Source organism: Orbicella faveolata, unplaced genomic scaffold (assembly GCF_042242905.1).
Source record: "Orbicella faveolata isolate gen_17 unplaced genomic scaffold, um_ofav_v1 contig_1, whole genome shotgun sequence".
Lineage (NCBI taxonomy): Eukaryota > Metazoa > Cnidaria > Anthozoa > Scleractinia > Merulinidae > Orbicella > Orbicella faveolata.
The window spans coordinates 12,167,319-12,186,400 of record NW_028301536.1 but is presented as its reverse complement, the minus strand read 5'-3'; the positions used below and the strand labels follow the sequence as shown (position 1 = coordinate 12,186,400).

General features: G+C 38.6%; 1 protein-coding gene across 2 annotated transcripts; it reads left to right on the top strand.

Annotated features, from left to right (window-relative positions):
* The first annotated feature begins 21 nt into the window (after window positions 1-21).
* LOC110039797 (aspartate aminotransferase, cytoplasmic-like) lies at window positions 22-17,859 on the top strand. 2 transcript variants are annotated; one of them, XM_089289459.1, is made up of 9 exons: window positions 22-180; window positions 292-482; window positions 2,788-2,896; window positions 7,861-7,979; window positions 10,241-10,345; window positions 12,098-12,248; window positions 13,501-13,666; window positions 15,407-15,549; window positions 17,317-17,859. In XM_089289459.1, exons 1-9 carry the CDS (start codon window positions 63-65, stop codon window positions 17,457-17,459), a joined length of 1,245 nt encoding a protein of 414 aa, XP_089145585.1. In that variant the 5' UTR covers window positions 22-62; the 3' UTR covers window positions 17,460-17,859. The 2 variants fall into 2 exon arrangements, with proteins under 2 accessions (XP_089145585.1, XP_089145589.1); XM_089289463.1 differs by lacking the exon at window positions 17,317-17,859 and adding an exon at window positions 16,251-16,420 and having other exon boundaries at window positions 47-180.
* The last annotated feature ends 1,223 nt before the right edge of the window (window positions 17,860-19,082 follow it).

The following is a 19,082-nucleotide window of genomic DNA, read 5'->3' as shown; positions in this document are numbered from 1 at the left end:
AATGAGTCGGAGCACGACACGAACTATAATCGATCGAAATAAGTCTTTGTGGGTTGCACAACATGGCGGGCGTTTCGATCTTCAAGGATGTTCCTCTTGTCCCATTGGATCATGTCTTCCAAGTCAACAATAGCTACAATGAAGACCAAGATCCCAGGAAAGTAAACATGGGAATAGGAGGTAAAAATTTAAAAGAAGTTGGCTGAAAAAGATGACAGAACGCGAGGTCCCAATTTATAATTTATGCCCCCTTTTCGCTGAACTTTTGTTCCTGATTTGTGACTTTTTCAGCTTATCGCGATAATGATGGGAAGCCAATGGTCTTACCAGTTGTTGCGAATGTTGAAAAGCGGCTAGCTGAAGAAATTTCAGCAAAAACCCTGAACCACGAGTACTTACAAATTGACGGTCTCGGGGCGTTCAGTGATGCTGCGTCCAAACTCCTCCTTGGAGACGACAATCCTGCACTGGCAGAAAATAGGGTATGTTGAATAGCAAAGTTGGCGCTAGTTAGAACTAATTTTTGTAGCTGTGCAAGGAAAACCCTACACAAAGAGAAATAAGAAAATGATGCAATATATAATGCTGGTGTTTCATGTCCTTTGGAACATTGAGCTAAAATATAGCAAATGTTAAAAATATCTGCACCCCATGTTGGTGCATAATAGACCAATTTTGAGATATATTAAAATTCAGCCTAAAACAATTGACCCCAGTACGAGGCTCTGGGGAATAACTACAGAGTTTGTGGGGTTTATTCCCCAGAGCCTCGTGCTGAGGTTTATTGTGTTAGGCTGAATTTTAATATATCGAAATTGGTCTATTCTCTACAAACCAAGGTGGAAATTTCAGATGCAAAGTTAAGGAATTCTTTAAGGGAGTCCCATGATCAGTAGTTGAGAAGACGTACAGGTAATTCTTTAGGGACTGGGTGGCACATTTTTATTGTAGACATCAGTCAATAGACCAATTTCGACATATTAACATTCAACTTGATAGTGAGGCCTAGAGGACACAAACATGGTCATTCAATTTCCTTTGTTTGTGTCTTCTAAGCCTCACTGCCATGCTGAATTTTAGTATATCGAAAACGGTCCATTGCGGCTGTGCTCATGCCCCAGGCTGAACCCCTGGAATTATTCCTAAATAATCGTTAGGGTCTTTTTAAACAAACTGGCAATTGGTCTGCAAACTAGTTGTTAAAATGCCTTAGAGTAGTAGCTCAAAAATGGTTTATTTTCTTCATTTCTCATCTTACGTTCATAATTCAGACCAAATCAAGACCTACAGTGTAGCTAGGTTGTTCTGTTGGTCTTGAATCTCATTTACATCCTATCTAGACTTAAACATTAGGAAACTTACTGTAGTTGCTGATGAACTAGTCATTTAAAGGAGTGACAATACTGTTAGGTGAAAAAGTAAGATGATCAATTGCCTAGGGCTGCCTAGTGCTAGAAAATGTCCCACTGTTGCTAGGGAGAATGGGCAGAGCTTGAATTGACTGATGGAATGCTAAAATTCAGAATTTTTCTGAAAGGCCTTGTGTGACACTAGTCACTATCCTTTGAACAAGCTCCCAACTGGGGTAGGGTGAAAGAAGTGGTAAGTGGAGTGAGCTAAGTGTGGTTTGACTCACTCTAGGGTGACCAGAACAAGTCGAGAGTAGTCTGTGATAGGACACCGTCAGCTTGCTTTGCTCAATCACACTCTGCTCTCTATGCTGGCCAAATTGTTTTTGCATTTGCCAATATTTATACTCTACTGGTCATCAAAGAGTAAGGGGACTGTGTATGAACAGCTTATTGATGGTTGGCAAAAGGGGGTGAGGTGTAAATACAGTTGAACCCCTATTAAATGGCCATCCTTGGGGAAATGGACTGTGGCTGCTCAAAAGGGGTTGGCCGCTTAAAAGAGGTAGAAACAATAGAAAAGTTATCATTGGGACTTTGATTGCTGGCTGCCTAATAGGGGTGGCCATTTAATAGGTGGCTGCTTAACAGGGGTTTGACTGTACAACATTGGATGGTGGAAACACATGAATTCCTCATGCTCCCAAACCACTAAATAATTTTTTGAGGACTGCATCAAAAAAGTGAAATATTTTCTATGTTTCTTAACTGTGGACTTTTGGAATCCTATAGATCTTGGGAAACTTAACTGAGTGCTTTTGTTATGAATGAGACAGACTAAGGCTGATCTCTGGTCACATGTACAATGTATGTGATGCAAGGCATTTCTCCTCTTCCAGAAAAGAAAAGAAACTTTCACATTGTACATGTTGAAAAGTGTGAAAACATGAAATCACAGTGTAGCATTATTTAAGTTAATATTGTGAAGTTAGACAGAGGTTCTAACAAAGGGCTGCAGAAAAAGAGGAGCAAGAAAAACAGACTATCAAAGACTTTACAATAAGTTAAAGCATATAGAAGAAAAATTCCACAAACAAAATTGTACAAGCTGTATATATACGGGATTTAAAGTTATGCAACTTTCCTGCAGACAGAGAGGTTCTTGCTCTTGCTATATTCTCAGTATCATTAATATTCTTACATGTATGTCCAAATTTAATTGTCCATTATTATTATAATATTAAATTAAAAACTGCAAAAAGGATAAAAACGTTTTCTTCATCTCCTTCTGTGAGTTGTAACATGACTATTAATTTATTGTAGTCTCCTCCTGTTTAAACTTCAGTTATGTTCTCTGTAACTTGAGTTGTTGAATATTGGTTTTGTGATTATATGGTTATACAGTCATGTATTGCTGTCTGTTTGATATTTCATTAAGGTTTGTGCAGCTCAAGCCATTTCTGGCACTGGCAGTGTTCGTCTTGGAATGGAGTTTTTGAAGAAATTTTACTCTTCAGAAGTGGTTTATGTCTCCAAGCCTACTTGGGGTAAGGATTTCTGAATTACATGGCTTTACATGTACATTGTGCGTCAAACGGGATAAGGCTACAAATTATAAAATCAATATTATAATTAACCACGCGGCCATGGGCCGAGCGCGGTTCATGTTCTACCCTTGGTTTATTTTTTTAAATTTTTTTTTTGTCGGAGACCAGACGCAGATCTCCACTCGGCCAACTTTGAATTATGCAATCTGTAATGTTTACTCGCCAAACCTTGTTTCTTCAGAGTCAACAAAAATCTCAGATTACAAAATCATGCCGAACCTACATGTTGCAAAAAAATCTCTTCAAAACCCTGACATCGAAGCGATATATCACTTTAGCGTTAATAGCTACCACACATCGGCAGAAGGTAAATCTATTCCTTAACAATCCAGCTTTATCGTGCTAAAATTTCAGCAAATCAAACAAAACCAGAATTAATTAGAATTTTTTTGTGACCTCACTCCCCAGACTTGACCTAACAAAGGGAGCAACGGTCGCCCATAGCAACCAAAAGACACGAACATAACAAAGCCGATGTTTCGGCCAAAAAACTCCAGAATTATTGCCTGAGAGCTTAAACTTGAATGGGAACATCTTTTTCGAACTTTTTTCAACTTATTTAGACGAAAGAATGGCCTCGGCAGGCTACAAAAATGACCAAGAGAAAAAACAGAACAAGACAGCAGAACAAACGGATAATATTTCACCGCGTGGCTTTCAGCACGAAAACGAAAATACAGCTTACTTCTGGATAAATTCAGCCTTAGAAGCCACCAACTGGTCCCATATTACTTTCTGTATCCTTACAAATGTCCTGACTTCCATCTCCAAAAGATTTTGCCCCAATTTTGAGCAAATAAACATTTCACCAACAGCAACCACCATTACGGTGGCTTGCATACTAAATTAGCTAACTTGACAAAATTCTCCCGAGGGGGGAGGATGTGACGAAAAGAGCTGAAAAATGGCCTGTAATTGGCTAATGATGAGATCTTCCCACTGTCCAAATTTGGTGAGAATCGAAAGTAACGCCAATTTTCTGTCACGTTTTCAATCTGTAGCCACTGGAGTGACCAAAATCGATACATCGGTCGGGATAAAGTTTCATTATTAAATTACATGACTTGTGTGACTACTTTGCTAGCCCTTTACTCATGGAAAACACCAATCAAATTTAATAATGTCTTTAAAGAAAGAAAGCTGTTGTTAATAGTGTTATTATCGTGTGGTTCATATCGTTCATGACCATACATATCCTGAAGAAAGTTCTAGATTAGGACCATTACGTCATTGGAGATTTGTCAATGGCTACCACTGATGGTGCAATAATACAGTTTGTGTTGATCAAGTGATGTGATGTCTACAGTAAGAAAAGAATCATCAATGACTGCTTCGAAATGTGCACTACATTCCAACGGTAGTGCTAAGCAAAGAGTTAAAATTTAAAAGCACGGTTATAAGATCTAAAAGATCTTCTTGTTGTAATGTTAGTGACTTATATTGAATCAGGGCTGTCAATAAGTTTTGAGTCACCTGTTGTCTTGATCTTCACACCAGAAACAAACCTGTTACTCTTTGGGGGAATTGTATCAACAATTATAGGTTACCTCGCCCATAACATCAAGGACCAATCAAGTGCATGTATATTCAGCTGTAACCCCAGCATACCCATCAAGTATATTTGCCCTGTAACTCCAGTCCCAGGATGTGAGACTGCCCACATGGCAGGCACTGCCGGCAACCCAGGCATAAACCTCCACACCTATAGAGAACCCGGGCACCAGTCACACTGAATTAATAACCAGTAACAATACCAATAAATAATTTGTAAATAAATCCAACAAAATGCCCCCAGGAAGATACTTTTTCACATGGTACAATGCAACACACAAGGTAAGCTGTAGTACAAGCACAAAGCAATGCAAACCTGAGTGGCAGAGAAGACTGCTGACTGTTGAGCACTAAGACCGTGAACCCAGCAATGGAAACTACTGGTCAACTGCCTCCAGTGGTGAAGTGGACCCTGAAGGGCCATTAACCACCAGAATACATACTGAGAGATACCCCAACCACCAAAAGATGCTTTACTCGCTAACCACTGATGCCTACAAAACACTAAGCTGAAGGGCCACTAATTTCCGGAATACATACTGAGAAATGCCTGCCAGTGGATACTCCAACTGCCATAAGAATAAATTAAAATGCTTCACACACTAACCACTGTGCCAACAAAACACTTTAGAAATGCTTACAGATGCCAACAAATGTCAACAAAGGCCTTTAAAGTGGTACTACATGCATGATCAAATTGTTGCTCCTTGGTTTTGTGGTGTATCACATAGAATTCCAGGAAAGAATAAAAACGCTGTTTACCGTTTGCAAATATCTACATTAGTTCCGGGGGTATTTGAAAAATGTGTAAAATATGCAAATGAGATTTTTACAATAACTGTCTAATTTCTTGCACTCTGATTGGCTCATTTTTATCATCAATAAGAGTACAGACGGATAAAATTTCAATTTATGCAAGCTTTCAAGTTCAACTTTCAGCTGTCAAACTGTCAACTTTTTAACCAATGTTCAGTTCCAGAAAATATCCATACTCCCCCCACAGAAGGGATTGGAATTTCCTGGGGGGTGGGGGGTTCTTTAAGACCAAAACTTTAAAGAAATGTGTGAAACTCAATCGGAATTTCCAGAGGGGTGGGGGGGAATTCCCTTCCATGGTGGAGGTATGGATATTTTCTGGAACTACACAATGAGATTTTATGGACTTTTTTAAGAAGCCAATCAAAAAGTGAGAAAAGCGCCAAATTGGATAAAATTCACTTATCTTTGTTTACAGCAAGTTTACGGCATCTTTTCCCCTCATTTATTCCTGGCATTTGACCATTTTGGGATCTTGTTATTGTAAAAAACAAATCGACGTCAGTTTTATATGCATCTGTCCTCTTATTGATGATAAATCATAACATAACTCAACCCAATATTATATTATATTATGAAGTCTATAAATAGAGCTACATGTATCTTTGCCAATTTGCAGCACAGACCATTGAAACTTGGTAGGCTAATAGTTCTACAGGAAGCACACCCATGGCTATAAAACGTTCTGTTCCCATGGCAACTCACTCTTTTCCAGTCCCCACTCACTTGAATTCAATACGTTTGTGATTTTCAGTTTGAAAAACATTAAATGACGCTACAAACGCTAACATACATGTATTTATATGCTTGCTGGATCATGCATATGAGGCACCATTTAGCAAATATCAAAATGGGATGCCAAAGGTGGCCAGAAATGCCTTTGATATTGTGTAGTTCCAGAAAATATCCATACCCCACCAAGGAGGGAATTTCACGTAAGTTATTATTATTATTATTATTTATTATTTTAGGATTCGTACAAGTACAGGTGCTTAACAATAGGACATAAGTCCCCTACTTGGTTAATACACCCACACCCAACCCCCTAAAAAATATCCCGAAAAAACCCTTCCCTGACCCGACTAAACTACAAATCAAATAGTCTAAATAACACAAATACAATCTAAAATATACTAATCAACTTAACAAGTACAGACAAAGAAAATATTAACATGGTGACACTTAGGACAAATTAATTTAAAGGAACGAAAATTTCCAATTTTTTGAACACAAAAATAACCCCTCCACCCCTCTGGAATTTCCACGAGTATTATGTGCACCCCCCATAACCTCTGGGAAAAATAGTTTTGGCAAAAAAGTGTGTTCAAAGCTACATAAACACTCCAAACACTTTGCCGTCTGTATTGCATACATGTACATGTCACTGCTGTTCATTCTTGATCAATCGTCTGAAGTCTGAACATCTGAAGATACACACAGAGAAAACATAAAAAAACAGATCAAATAGTAACTTGTCAAATTACCTTCCTATATGACTAAGTCCCTTTGTAAATGTGGTATAATTTCGGTTGAAGGACTGATAAGATGAATGTGGATGAAATTGACACCATACTTTGTCACGACGAAAGCCAATTTTACAGCAAAATTACGTACAAATTGAGAGAGATAAACATGATTAAGAAATTCTCAAGTTTGTGAAATCATAATGTCATTTCTACCTTTGTAAAGAAACTAATTTAATGAAAGAAATCGACTGCCACTTGACAGCTTCTAAGACCAATGCAAAAACAAACTAGGCTAGTCACCAGTGCTTTTCGGTCCACAAGATGACTCCATGTAGACTGGCAACAAGTAATGGGGCCATTTCCATGCAACAGTATATTCTTTGCACTTGTTAGCTTTCAAAGTGCTTTTTGAAGAAAGAAAATTTATTTCAAATATAATGCAATTCAAATACAAGTATTCAAGCTACTATTTTTCCATGGGAAAGATCTCCTCAATAGGTAAGAAAGGATTTTTGATCAGCAAGATCTGTACTTAATTCCATATTGAATCGAAGGGCATCTGGAAACTAAATTGACAGTCCAACCTCCCTTCCCTCCAGAATTTCCTGGGTCTTTGACCCCTCCCCCCACCCCTCCAGAATTTCTTATTCCCTCCATGGTGGGGGTATGAATATTTTCTTGAACCACACATTGAGGAGGTGTGTAACCCAGTATGTGACCATGGTAACAAAACTGTTGAGCTTGTATTGTGGAGCACTTTTAATAGAATCTTACTGCAAAAAATCAAACATTTCTGATACAAATTGGCTGAGATATCTCTCTTCATATTTGATCAAAATTGGGTTTAGTGTATGACATCACCACTCGGCTAATTTGCACATTTTAAAAACTTGTAATGGGTATCTCTGGAATGAAAAGAGATATTTGAAAATAATAAACAGCATTTTTCTTCTCTTACAGACTATGTACTTCTTTATGTTTTAAAATGGCCTAGTTAGGAAAGATGTGATTTTCGTCATAGTACCACTTTAAATACATTTTACTGATGTCATTCACATTTTCTTTTCTAAGGAAACCACAAGAAGATGTTATTAGCCACTGGATACAAAGCTGAAAACATCAGGGAATACAATTACTTTGACAAAGAAACTAAGTTATTAGATTTTGCTGGTATGACAAATGATTTAGAGGTGAGCAAATTTCATTTACAGTGTATAAAATTTAACCCCATGAGTGCCTGTATGATGTACTCAGTACGTCATGATTTTTGTCCCTCAGGTGCCTATAAGATGTACTGGGTATGTCAAACTCCTAGCACACCGGAAACAACTTAAATCGGCACCTGAGATTTGTAGGAGGTTTTTCGACCGACCTCTTACTTTCCCATTGCTGTCATATCATGTGGTTATCACATTAGGTCAACCTCAGTGGAATTAATTGCATTGAAGGAACATGTTTATGACCTTTCAGAAAATGTGTACATTTACAAGTCCATAGTTTAAGTGAAAATCCTTAAAGCATATGAAGGTTTTTACTAGACACTCATTTTCAAAATAACCATTAGCACAGTGTGCAGTTTCATTAAAGCGTTGATTTACAATGTATAAGTAAAAGACTTGGTGTGGCCACTTACGAGAGCTTAAAGACAAAGGAAAAGTCCAGCTGGGTAATCCCAAAAGTGATCACGGTCGCTTACAGGATTGGTCGCTTATGAGAGCTTTTCATGACAAAGTCATTGTTCAAAAGGGGTTTCACAAAGGTGGTCATAACTAGAGCTGGTGGCTTACGAGTTACCGCTCAACTCGGAGATACACCATGTCAGTGAAAAAAACTGATGTCAAGCTTGTATCCATCATCAGTACTGATAAACTACTCTGATATAACTTGGAATTGAACAGACTTAATCTTTAACCGAACAGTTTACTGATGAAGTCTGAGAAAATCACACGCACACTTGAACTTGGACCAGTTTAAACTTGGGGTGATGGCAATACATCTGGTTTTGGACTCATTTAGTGTTGTGACTGTCAGCACATGCAGTCAATTCTCGCCTTTTGGACACCCCACTATTATAATACGCAGCTATCATGGACAGAAGTTACATTGATGGCTGAAACTACAAGGAAGAGTATGGAAACAACTCCTGCTATTACAGACTCCCACTATAATGGAATTGCAGTCTAAACATTATGTGGTTCCAAACTAATATTTTTTATTGTTCTTCTCTTGTTACAATGGACAACTAGTACTTGGACATAGTGAATATTCTGCAGTCTTGGAATGTTCACGAGTCTACAGTAATTTGACCTGTTTTTCAGGGTTGTCATGATAAGTTTTGAAGTAGATGTCATAAATTTGAAAGTAGGTGGCAGGCCACTTTTCGAGTGCCAAAGGTGCTAGCCTCCTAGGGGAGCATGCTCACCCAGGAAATTTTAAAATTCAAACTCTTGGAAATGCTGTTTTCAGCATTTTCGAGTCAGTCAGTATTTGGGCCTAAAGAACAATAAAACCTATCATTGATATGACTATTTCTCCCATGTTATAACAACTGTTCTTTTAGTCAAAATCTCAATGGTCTCAATCAGAAAATCTCTCCTATTTAAAATCTTCCCATGAATTTGGCGTACATAACCCTGTCCTTCTATTGAAAACAAGAAGACCTTGGCAGTTTTCTTCTGTGCCTCTTTTCCTTCCATAATGGCATTGCCATGTTGATTACAGCTTCATATTCTTTTACTGGTGGCCCACAAATTAAATTATGAAGCAGACTATCAAGCTCCTCTGTCCTCTTTCCTTAAGAGTATTTTAAGGCATTTTAGGGTGCTGCTCACTTGGCTGAAAGGGGAGAAAACATACTCAGCAATGACCAACTCAATTTGTTTGACATGGACGCCAATTTGGTACATGTGAAAGCCTGGAATCAAATTCTGTGATAATGCTCCAGGCATTTCACTACCCGTTAATCTACTCCTCCCATCACGCGTGAGAAAGGAAAACACGTCTAAAACTCTTGAAATGCATCGTCACTTTAGACAGACGTTTGAAACAGATGTGTTGTGATATTTTTGGGATCTTTTCGTTATTTTCAGTTTCTTGTCAAAATTAATGGTCCAGTGAGACAACATTAGGCAGCCGAAGATTGGCCAGTGGCCGGCTGTTTGGCCCGCTACCAGCCCTTTTTGACAGCACTGATTTTTCAACTGACTTTAAACATCACTGACAGTAAATGTGTACTACTAATAAAAACAATTAATTAAAAGAGACGGCAAATTTTAAAAGAGTATAGTGGTATACATTGTATGTGATACTTTGTAACCAAATATATATTGGGTCTTCTGTTTTTTCATCATCTCCTGCTATTGCAGACTCTTGCTATTACAGACACCAAAATAATGATGGTCGCAAGGATGTCTGCTATAAAGCAAGTTGACTGTTCTTGCAACTTTTTCAGGCAGCTCCAGAAAATGCCATCATCTTGCTTCATGCTTGTGCGCACAATCCAACTGGAGTAGATCCCTCTAAGGAGCAGTGGAAGAAGATAGCTGAGATCATGAAGGTATTGTAAACAGTATCTGCAATGCATAAATCTTTATTATTATATCTCTCAGTTAGTATGCACGCTGTGATTGGTCAATTTAGTGGGCTGTATTTTTCTGTAGGGCCGCTAAAATTTAAAGTTGTTTTTGTTGCCAAATTGTTTTGTGATTTATCCCCAAGTGTTCTTGACTTTTATAGCAAGTAAAAGTTTAAAACTTTCTTTTACTCTAAATTGTGTGTTAAAGCATGCTAACAACTTAAAAACAAATTCAAATTGACTCATTTTGCCTTTGAGGGGCGTCAGAGGTTTGAAGCCATTCCTCATGAATGTAAATCGTTCCCAAACCTGTCCTGAAGGCACACAGTAGAGATATTAATAATAAATATCTTACAAACCTCGTCTTCTCGGTCTGTACTGTAAGTTACAGATCCTCGTTTTTTCCCCATCGATTTATGGCCCACACACTTCGTGCTTGGGCCATAAATCAAAGGGGACAAAACTTGGTCTGTAACTTACATTATTATATGGTTCTGTCTCACAAGGATTGGGAACTACCAAATTCACGAGTTTGATTGGCTGAAATCGATATTGAAAGCACTCTAGATTTTCCCATCTAGACCGGCATCTAGACTGGTAATGTTTTGCAGTGAAAGAATTGCAAACTAAAGTGAAAAACCATTGACTATGTTCTTCTAAAATTATTTATTTATGAAAGTGCCAAAAAGCCTGATGAGAAAAAAAGGTAAAGAGGACAAGAAAACTTTGGCAGAATTAAATTCAGCTCATCGCCATTCACAAGCAAAATGTCAGTTAGTACAAACCAGTTACATTAAAAGAATTAAATTTTTCTTGTTTGCCATATAATAAACATCTCATTAACTGAGGTTAGTTGGTCTGTATGGGAGAATCTTGACCTTGGTCGTGTGTACAGATCTTGGTCAAGATTCTCCCATACAGACCTGCTGCTCGGTTAATAAGAGCTAAGTACGGACCTCTAACTTGGTTAGTAAGAGGTATTTATTGACATCACATTAAAAGTCTGACCACACTAACACGAGAAATTCTATGTGAATAGCTTATTGCGGATCCATTAGTCAGTCATCTGATGCAGATGTATTCTGCCTTACAAGATAATTTGTATTCTTGCAAAATTTGGTTGTAACAGTTAGAACTTGTGCTACACCAGATATGAAAAACCACTTAAAAACCACCCTTTAGATAAAGCCAAAAAAATTTGTGGAAATGTAATCCTCATCTAATACAGCAGCATAAGACCCCAAGGAAAGGGTACAAAATCAGTAAGCTAGAACATTTTACAATATACACGCAAGCTGTTATAACAAAAGGTCAATAAAAAAGTGGACAAACACAAAGCCTGACCAACCTAGAGTGATCTAAATCTCCTGCCAAAAGCCTAATTAGTCTCTAAACGTCCCATGACACTCTGAGGCTCCCCATTGTGCTGTCAGAATAATAATTTCTGACTTATTTGTCTCTCAGTTGTGGTTTACATACAAAGACGATATTAAATAAGTTATTGCCTAACTTAATGATTAGCTATTGACTAACTTATTAACTACTGATAGTAATAATAACTTATTGACAATTTCTAATTTTCTTTCTATAACATCAGTCTGATCTACATACATGTATAATTATATTATGTGGTGCATTTTTTTTTTAAATTTTAACACTGTTGAATACCAAACCAATTAACTTTGCATTATTTTCATTGCAATTTTTGTTGTTATTGTTGTTGTTGTTTACTAGAGGCGTAAGCTGTTCCCTTTGATAGACATGGCTTATCAAGGTTTTGTGACTGGTGATCCAGACGAGGATGCATGGGCTGTGCGCTACCTTGTCAGTGAAGGATTTGAACTGTTAGTTGGACAGTCCTTTGCCAAAAACTTTGGACTGTACAGTAAGTAGAGTCTTAGTGAACGTAATAGCAGAGCTCAGCCAGCCTGAAGGGCCTGAAGTGGAGCACCATAACCATAGGAACAGAACCACATGCATGCATAGAAAATTTAATAGAAACCCATGCAACTCTTTTTCATGGTCAACATGGCTAGTGGCATGGATTACAGGCGAGTGCGCCCAACGACATGAACGATGACATCGCACAACATAGCGGCCATCCAGCTACATGTAATACCAAGTCAGGCAGTCTTGGTTTTCAGCATATGTCTTTGATATTCAACATCCATGTTATGGTCAATTGATACCTGTCAAAACAAGACATCCACTGACCAGTATCAAGTGATCATATCACGGGCTCAGGTTTAGAGCTCATTGAGGTCATTTGTTTTATAAAGTTGACTGCTGACCAAGTACTGGCTTTCGATAGGATTGCGAGCTCATGTCGGGTGAATTTGTTGCAATTAGGGTGACAATCAGGGCTGAGTTGTTCAGAAGTGTGTTAATGCTAACCCAGGATTAAAAGTTAACCGAAGTTTAACTTTTTCTTGCATACAAAAATTAAAATGTTTTTCACTGCTTTTGGGTCATGGGCTGAGGGTGTAGTTTGAGATTATTCAATTCTAAATCAAACTCATAACAGGAGGTCAAACAATATAAACAGAAAGCCTCACAAAAACTCAACAACCTCACAAAACTCAAATCAAAATTCTCGCTTATCCTGTATTAGCTTAATCAGACTTCAAACAACCTGGCTCAGGAGCTCTGCTTTTAGGCTTGGCTAAATCACAGGTGATAAGCTTATACATTGCAATTGCAGATCAGTTGTGAGTGAGTGAGGCATAGTGACTAAATGGTTCATGACCTGGACTCTGGATTGAGTGGTCCAGGTTTTAGCCCTAGCGAAGACTGCCATTGTGTTGTGTTCTTGGTCACACTCTTACTCTTACAGTATCTCTCGTAGTGCCTCTCTCCAGTCCACCCAGGTGTATAAATGGGTATCAGAAAATTGCCTTGACATCCTAACAGAATGTAGGGGGAAATGCAGATCACACAAAAGCCAGTACTTGCTCACCACTGTGTACAACTTCTCTTGTTTTGGAATTGAAATTACAAACTCCTACACTGTTAGTTTTCATTCTCTAGCTCTAATGAATTTAGAGTGGCTTGTTCTATCTACCAGTTTTGGGGCTTGTAATAACACAGCAAGCATAAATTTTGAGCCTTGTTTGAGAATATTTTCACTGTCTTTGCAGATGAAAGGGCTGGCAATCTTTGTGTTGTGACGACTGATAATGATACTGCTGAACGTATTCGAACCCAGCTTAGGGCAATCATCCGTCCAATGTGGTCAAATCCACCCAATCACGGGGCTCGTATTGTGGCAACTATACTTAACAATCCTGCTCTGAATAGTGAATGGTAGGTAAATGAACACAGTGACAACATCTTGCTATTGCTTTTGGACTGGAATAGTGGCATGGACATGTATGTTCTCTAGAAATATGCCTTTGAATTTCAAGGACTCAAGGTCCAACTTGCTGTTCTAAGGCAATTTTAATGACTGACTTTGGAGGCGAAGAATACTGGAGGTACCCCTGTAATGGACTAGCATCTCATCCAGGGGGAATAGAAATACTCTTGATTATTCAATATAATTATAAGAACCAGAATACATTGGCAACATAATGACACTTTGGCCCAATGCAGACTTGACACCTTGGCACCAGTAAATGCAGAGTGCAAAGAGAACAAAGTTTCTGGCTTGCTCTGTGGGCAAGCTCTGACTATGATGTTCTAGCCTGAAAATCATTTTCACTAGTCCTCCAAAAGTTTATGTCTTACAGTTCATCATCCTGTAATTTGCATTTGCTCAAGAATTTCCCCAAGAAACGTCACTTTTCTTCCTTATCGGGCAAATGACTGACAGAATCCACTAGCCTGACTGGAAAGTCCACTTTTGGCATTTGATTTAAGAAATAGAAAACATGTCCTCCCTGTTTCTATCGAGTTATAGAAACACGAGTGGACGTTTGGGAGAACAAGAAATGCTCTGGGAACACGAGCCGTAGGCGAGTGTTTCCACAGCTCTGTCGAGTTCTCCCAAACTTTCACGAGTGTTGCTATTAAACAATTAGATTATGAGCTCGGGGATTCTATCACGCATAACAATCGAGAGCGAATAATCTAATTGTTTTAGTATAAATCTGATAGTCGTTCAAAACTTTATCTAAATCCTCCTCACAGACACTTCGAAAATGCCAAGAAGCGGCCGTCATTTTGTTAACAAGGATACACTGCTACGCTGCTCACTATCTATCACAGAATAGATAGTGAGTAGCGTAGCCAATCAGAGAACGCCATTCGTGATAGAACGCTAGTTGATTTATACTAAAACTCGATAGAAACACGGAGAACATGTTTTCTATTTCTTTTAGAAAACAACGCGACGAAAAAAGGAAAACAACTTGTTAACTTTGATTATCAAAACGTAAATTCTCATTGCTCGCGCCATCATTACGTCAACAGCTTGCGCTAGTTCTGTGTTTCTATCAAGTTATAGAAACACTATTTTTAACCAGTCAGCGCGCGTATTTTCTTAGGACTGTTTTCTTAATTGAAATAAGTGTCAGTTGACACTTGGCGCGAAGAAGTTAGGGGAGGGTGAAGGTGAAATAATCCCTTCAAGTAGCTCCATTCCGATGACTGGGTGTGGCCAGAGTGTAGCCTTATTACAGTGACAATTTTTTTGTATTCTCCTCACTTGTTGTTTTCTTGACAACTTGATGTTGTAAGGAGAAATTTGATTTTCACCACCCTTGAGATTTGAATTGTTTTTGATACATGTCGTTCCTGTGAACGTTCATTAATGCTAATGCCTTCCATTGGGATGACAGAACAAAAGACTGTGAATGTGAACTATTCCTTTTGAATGCATGCTTATATTTTGGCCTTCATTAATTAATATTCTATCGGTCGTGTGGGTGCTCAGTTTTTGTTGAGTCGTTGTAGAATTCAGATTTGAGTTTTTCATTTCATAGGTAAAATAGTAATTTGTAAGACTTACATGAAATATCGTCGAAATACATGTTATTTGTAGATACATTTTCAGGTCATTTTCTTGCTATATTTACCACAGTCATAACCTTTGAACTATTTTAGGCGCGACACCTTGAAGTCAATGGCTGGACGCATTCTGGAGTGCCGAAAGCAGCTTTTTAACAAGCTGAAGGAACTTGGAACACCAGGAACGTGGAATCATATTGTAGACCAGAAGGGAATGTTTGGATTTACTGGGCTGAATGGTGAGTGGTGAAGATAATATTGTTTGCTCTTGAACATGAGCAGAATAAGGTCCTGTTGAGATGCTGCTCTCCTTATGTGACAAAGCTACATTGTAAGATGTGCTTAAATTTAGTTATGTTTGATTTTTGAGGTGCATGTACAAATGTAACAACTTGCAGATGGCAAACTTAATTCATCAAACAAGAACAAAGTATCAGAAAAATGTTTAGACTTAAGATATTTTACATCATTTGAATTATAATTCATGCACTTTCTTGATGCATGAAAAGTGCATGGCCTTTCTGATTCAATTTCTGCTTCTAAGTCACGTTATGTGAATAAAAATAGTTAATAATTCTCCGTGCTGATTACAATATTTTTCCTATAATATCAGTTCTGAGAATTTGGCGGTACATCAATACTTGGCTGGTAGTTATTGGTGTTCTTGATTTCTCCTCACATAACTTCTTTGACAGTGTATTGACACACTCAAAGCGATAGTGTAACGTGACGTGTCGACAGCGTGACGTGACAAGTCAATAACTTGATGTGACACATGTATAGCGTGACTTGACCAGTCCTCATTAAACACCGTAAATCGTTTACCTCGACTTTCTTGAAAAGCATTTTATTAATGGATCCAGGAACAAAGTTGAAAACTGTGCTTTCCTTTCATCCTTTCCGTGAACAGACATGTCACTCAGTTTTCTGTCATTTACAGTTGACCAAGTGAAGCTTTTAGCTCAAAAGCATCACATCTATTTGCTGGACACTGGTCGTATAAACGTTTGTGGTATTACCCCAGCAAATGTTGATCACATTGGCCGAGCCATTCGCGATGCTGTGACCAGTGTCAACACTCATCTCTAGTCGACTGTCACGCTTTTACTGTACATGTAAGTTGTGTAACGCATCCGTCAGCGTTATTGCCATTCATTGCGTTACTCTTGGGGGCCTTGTGGTGATTAGGTAAACTGTGTCGCAAGCATACACAGCAAAGTTAATCTGGCCACCAAACTCTGGTCGTATTTATTCACTGGTACCTAACGCTACCTGTCAGCTACAGTGTATGTAGATGGTTGTAGGATTGTAGTCCTAATCTGAGGAGTCTCTTGCTATTGTATTCAGGTAGATCACAGTTGTTTTTGGCAGTCATAAGATATCCATTTAATGACTGCATAGTTTGCTTGGTGTTTCACATAGTTCGGTTCAGAAATTTTATTTTAATTGATGACTACATGATACATGATACATATATACATGATACATATATTCCATGTACACTAACATGCATGCACATGTAGAAATTACTTGATCGTAAAAGCGAAGCTCGGTGAAATAGTGAAGAGCTGTTGATCAGCTTGTGAGGGGCGTGGGGTAATTGGGGAAAAAAATCCTGATTCCTTAATCCCACCCACCTCTCCACCCCGAAGATGAAACATGCATTTTGAATTAAGTGGTCTGTGTTGGCCTGTGTTCAACTCTTGTTGGGGAAGTAGTCAAAGAAAGGTCTCATTTTCTACACGTAGTTTTTGTGGACCTCTAACTTTAAACCCACATTCCCCAACTTTGTCTTCTCGATATCTTTGCCAAGCATACAGAGAAAAGGAACATCTACAATTGCAAAGATAATTATCCTTTTGATGTAACAGCATTTTCTCAGAACTGACACTAAAAGGAATTTATGTCAATCACAAAGGAGAAGCTATCTTTAACCTCGCCTGCAAGGAGAAACGAGTATCAAGACGTGATTTGAATTAAAATGATCGTTTTGTGTTTCTCTGCAGTAAAGCAAGTGGAGTTTTTAGCTAAGAAATACCACATCTACCTCCTGAACAGTGGACGAATTAACATCTGCGGGATCACTACTCACAATGTGGACTACGTGGCGCAGGCGATTCATGACGCCGTCACCACACTATCTGACTGAGTGCTGTAAATCACGCTATACACTGCTAGTCGTCTTTGTTTGCGTATTCCGGTAACACTGTGTGTGATCTCGCGCAAAACGTGCGCGTCTGTCTACCAACGTCGCGCAAACGTGAGGTTCAGTTTTTCGCGTGAATCGAGAGGGCTAACAGTCAGACAGTTGTTTGGTCTTTGAGGGATCTGGAATTCGATATAACAGGGGAGAATTCCAGTCTTTACTGAAACGGTGTGATGAACAGTGATTATTTTTAAATCGAAAATTTACTTCTTGGCTAAGCCGAGAGCGTTTCCTTTTCAGATCTTATTAAAGTCAGTCAAAGGTATGTCGTATTTGTGAATCTCGTAGTCGCAACAAATCGGTTAAGGGAAAATTAATAAAAAACGTTTCTTCAAATAAACAATTATTGTTTTGATTTTTTGAGAACCATCATGTGTATTTAATCAAAACCTAAAGAATTACTCTGGCCACCGCCGGATGCAAAGTGCACCAAAGTTGCGAAACAAACGTAGGCCAACTGCTCGTAAAAACACAATATGTCTGCACTGATTTCTGCGAACTGAAATTAAACGCAACTTCTTGAAAACACACACGATTACTTTGGCCTCAGTTTAAGTAAACCTAAGCGCGATTAAATACTCGTCCCTCTTAATGCCCTCGAGTCTTCTCCAGCCCGAGTAAAAATAGTTAAAATTTGAGCTCAACGTTAAATATCATGTGATGACGTAGCCCTGTAGATCTCTGAAGGGTGTCCCTGATTGGATGTTATACGAGAAATTTCAAATCGAGCACCAACCAATGAGAGACATTTCACCGATCTGTGTAAGAAGCTTTATGTTAATAACGCGCCACGGAAACTTCCGCTGTAGATGGAAAGCTTAACAAATCTAGAGTATTATTCTGACTGTACGTTTTGCCACTGTTTAAGTCGGTTAAGTGATACTTGATTTACTTGTAGACTGGTTATTAAAAGGATCTAACATCGTGTTCGGTGGCTGAATTTGTCTTGATCGTTCAGTGGCCCTAGCTCGCTCTACCTCATTTAGGGACTGGTCAAAAAGTATCGGGGTGGGGGTGGAGCATTTGAAAATACGGTGGTTAGAAAAAACATGACCCACCCCTTCCATTTGACACAAAACTGAGTGATCCACCCTAAATGAAAGTTGACAATTGCATGACCCACCCCCTATAAAACATGACATTTTTGGTTGCATAATCCAACACAATCACATTTTGTGTATGAAATTGTGGTATTATTTATGATTTATTTGCAACTTTAAGTCATATCCGTAAACTCTAAAAAATTTGACCTTAAGCTTTGACACTTGACCTCCAGCCTCGCTACGCATGGAACAGTGAACCATCTAGAAAAAGGCTGTAGTGAGTCCTGGGACTCAGACAGCCAATAAACTATGCCGGAGTCTCAGGCCCAAGAGTGTCAGTCCCAAATCTATGAACATGTGTCCCGTACCCTTGGGGCCAAATAGCATGTAGACACAAGTTGGTCATTTGGTGTTCTTGAAGACCATCATGTCGAAAGAGCACAGTATTTGGAAAATATCTGCCCTGGGACGCTTTGCTCAATCCGTTAGACTTGGTAGCTTCCGTACAGATTTTATAATACAT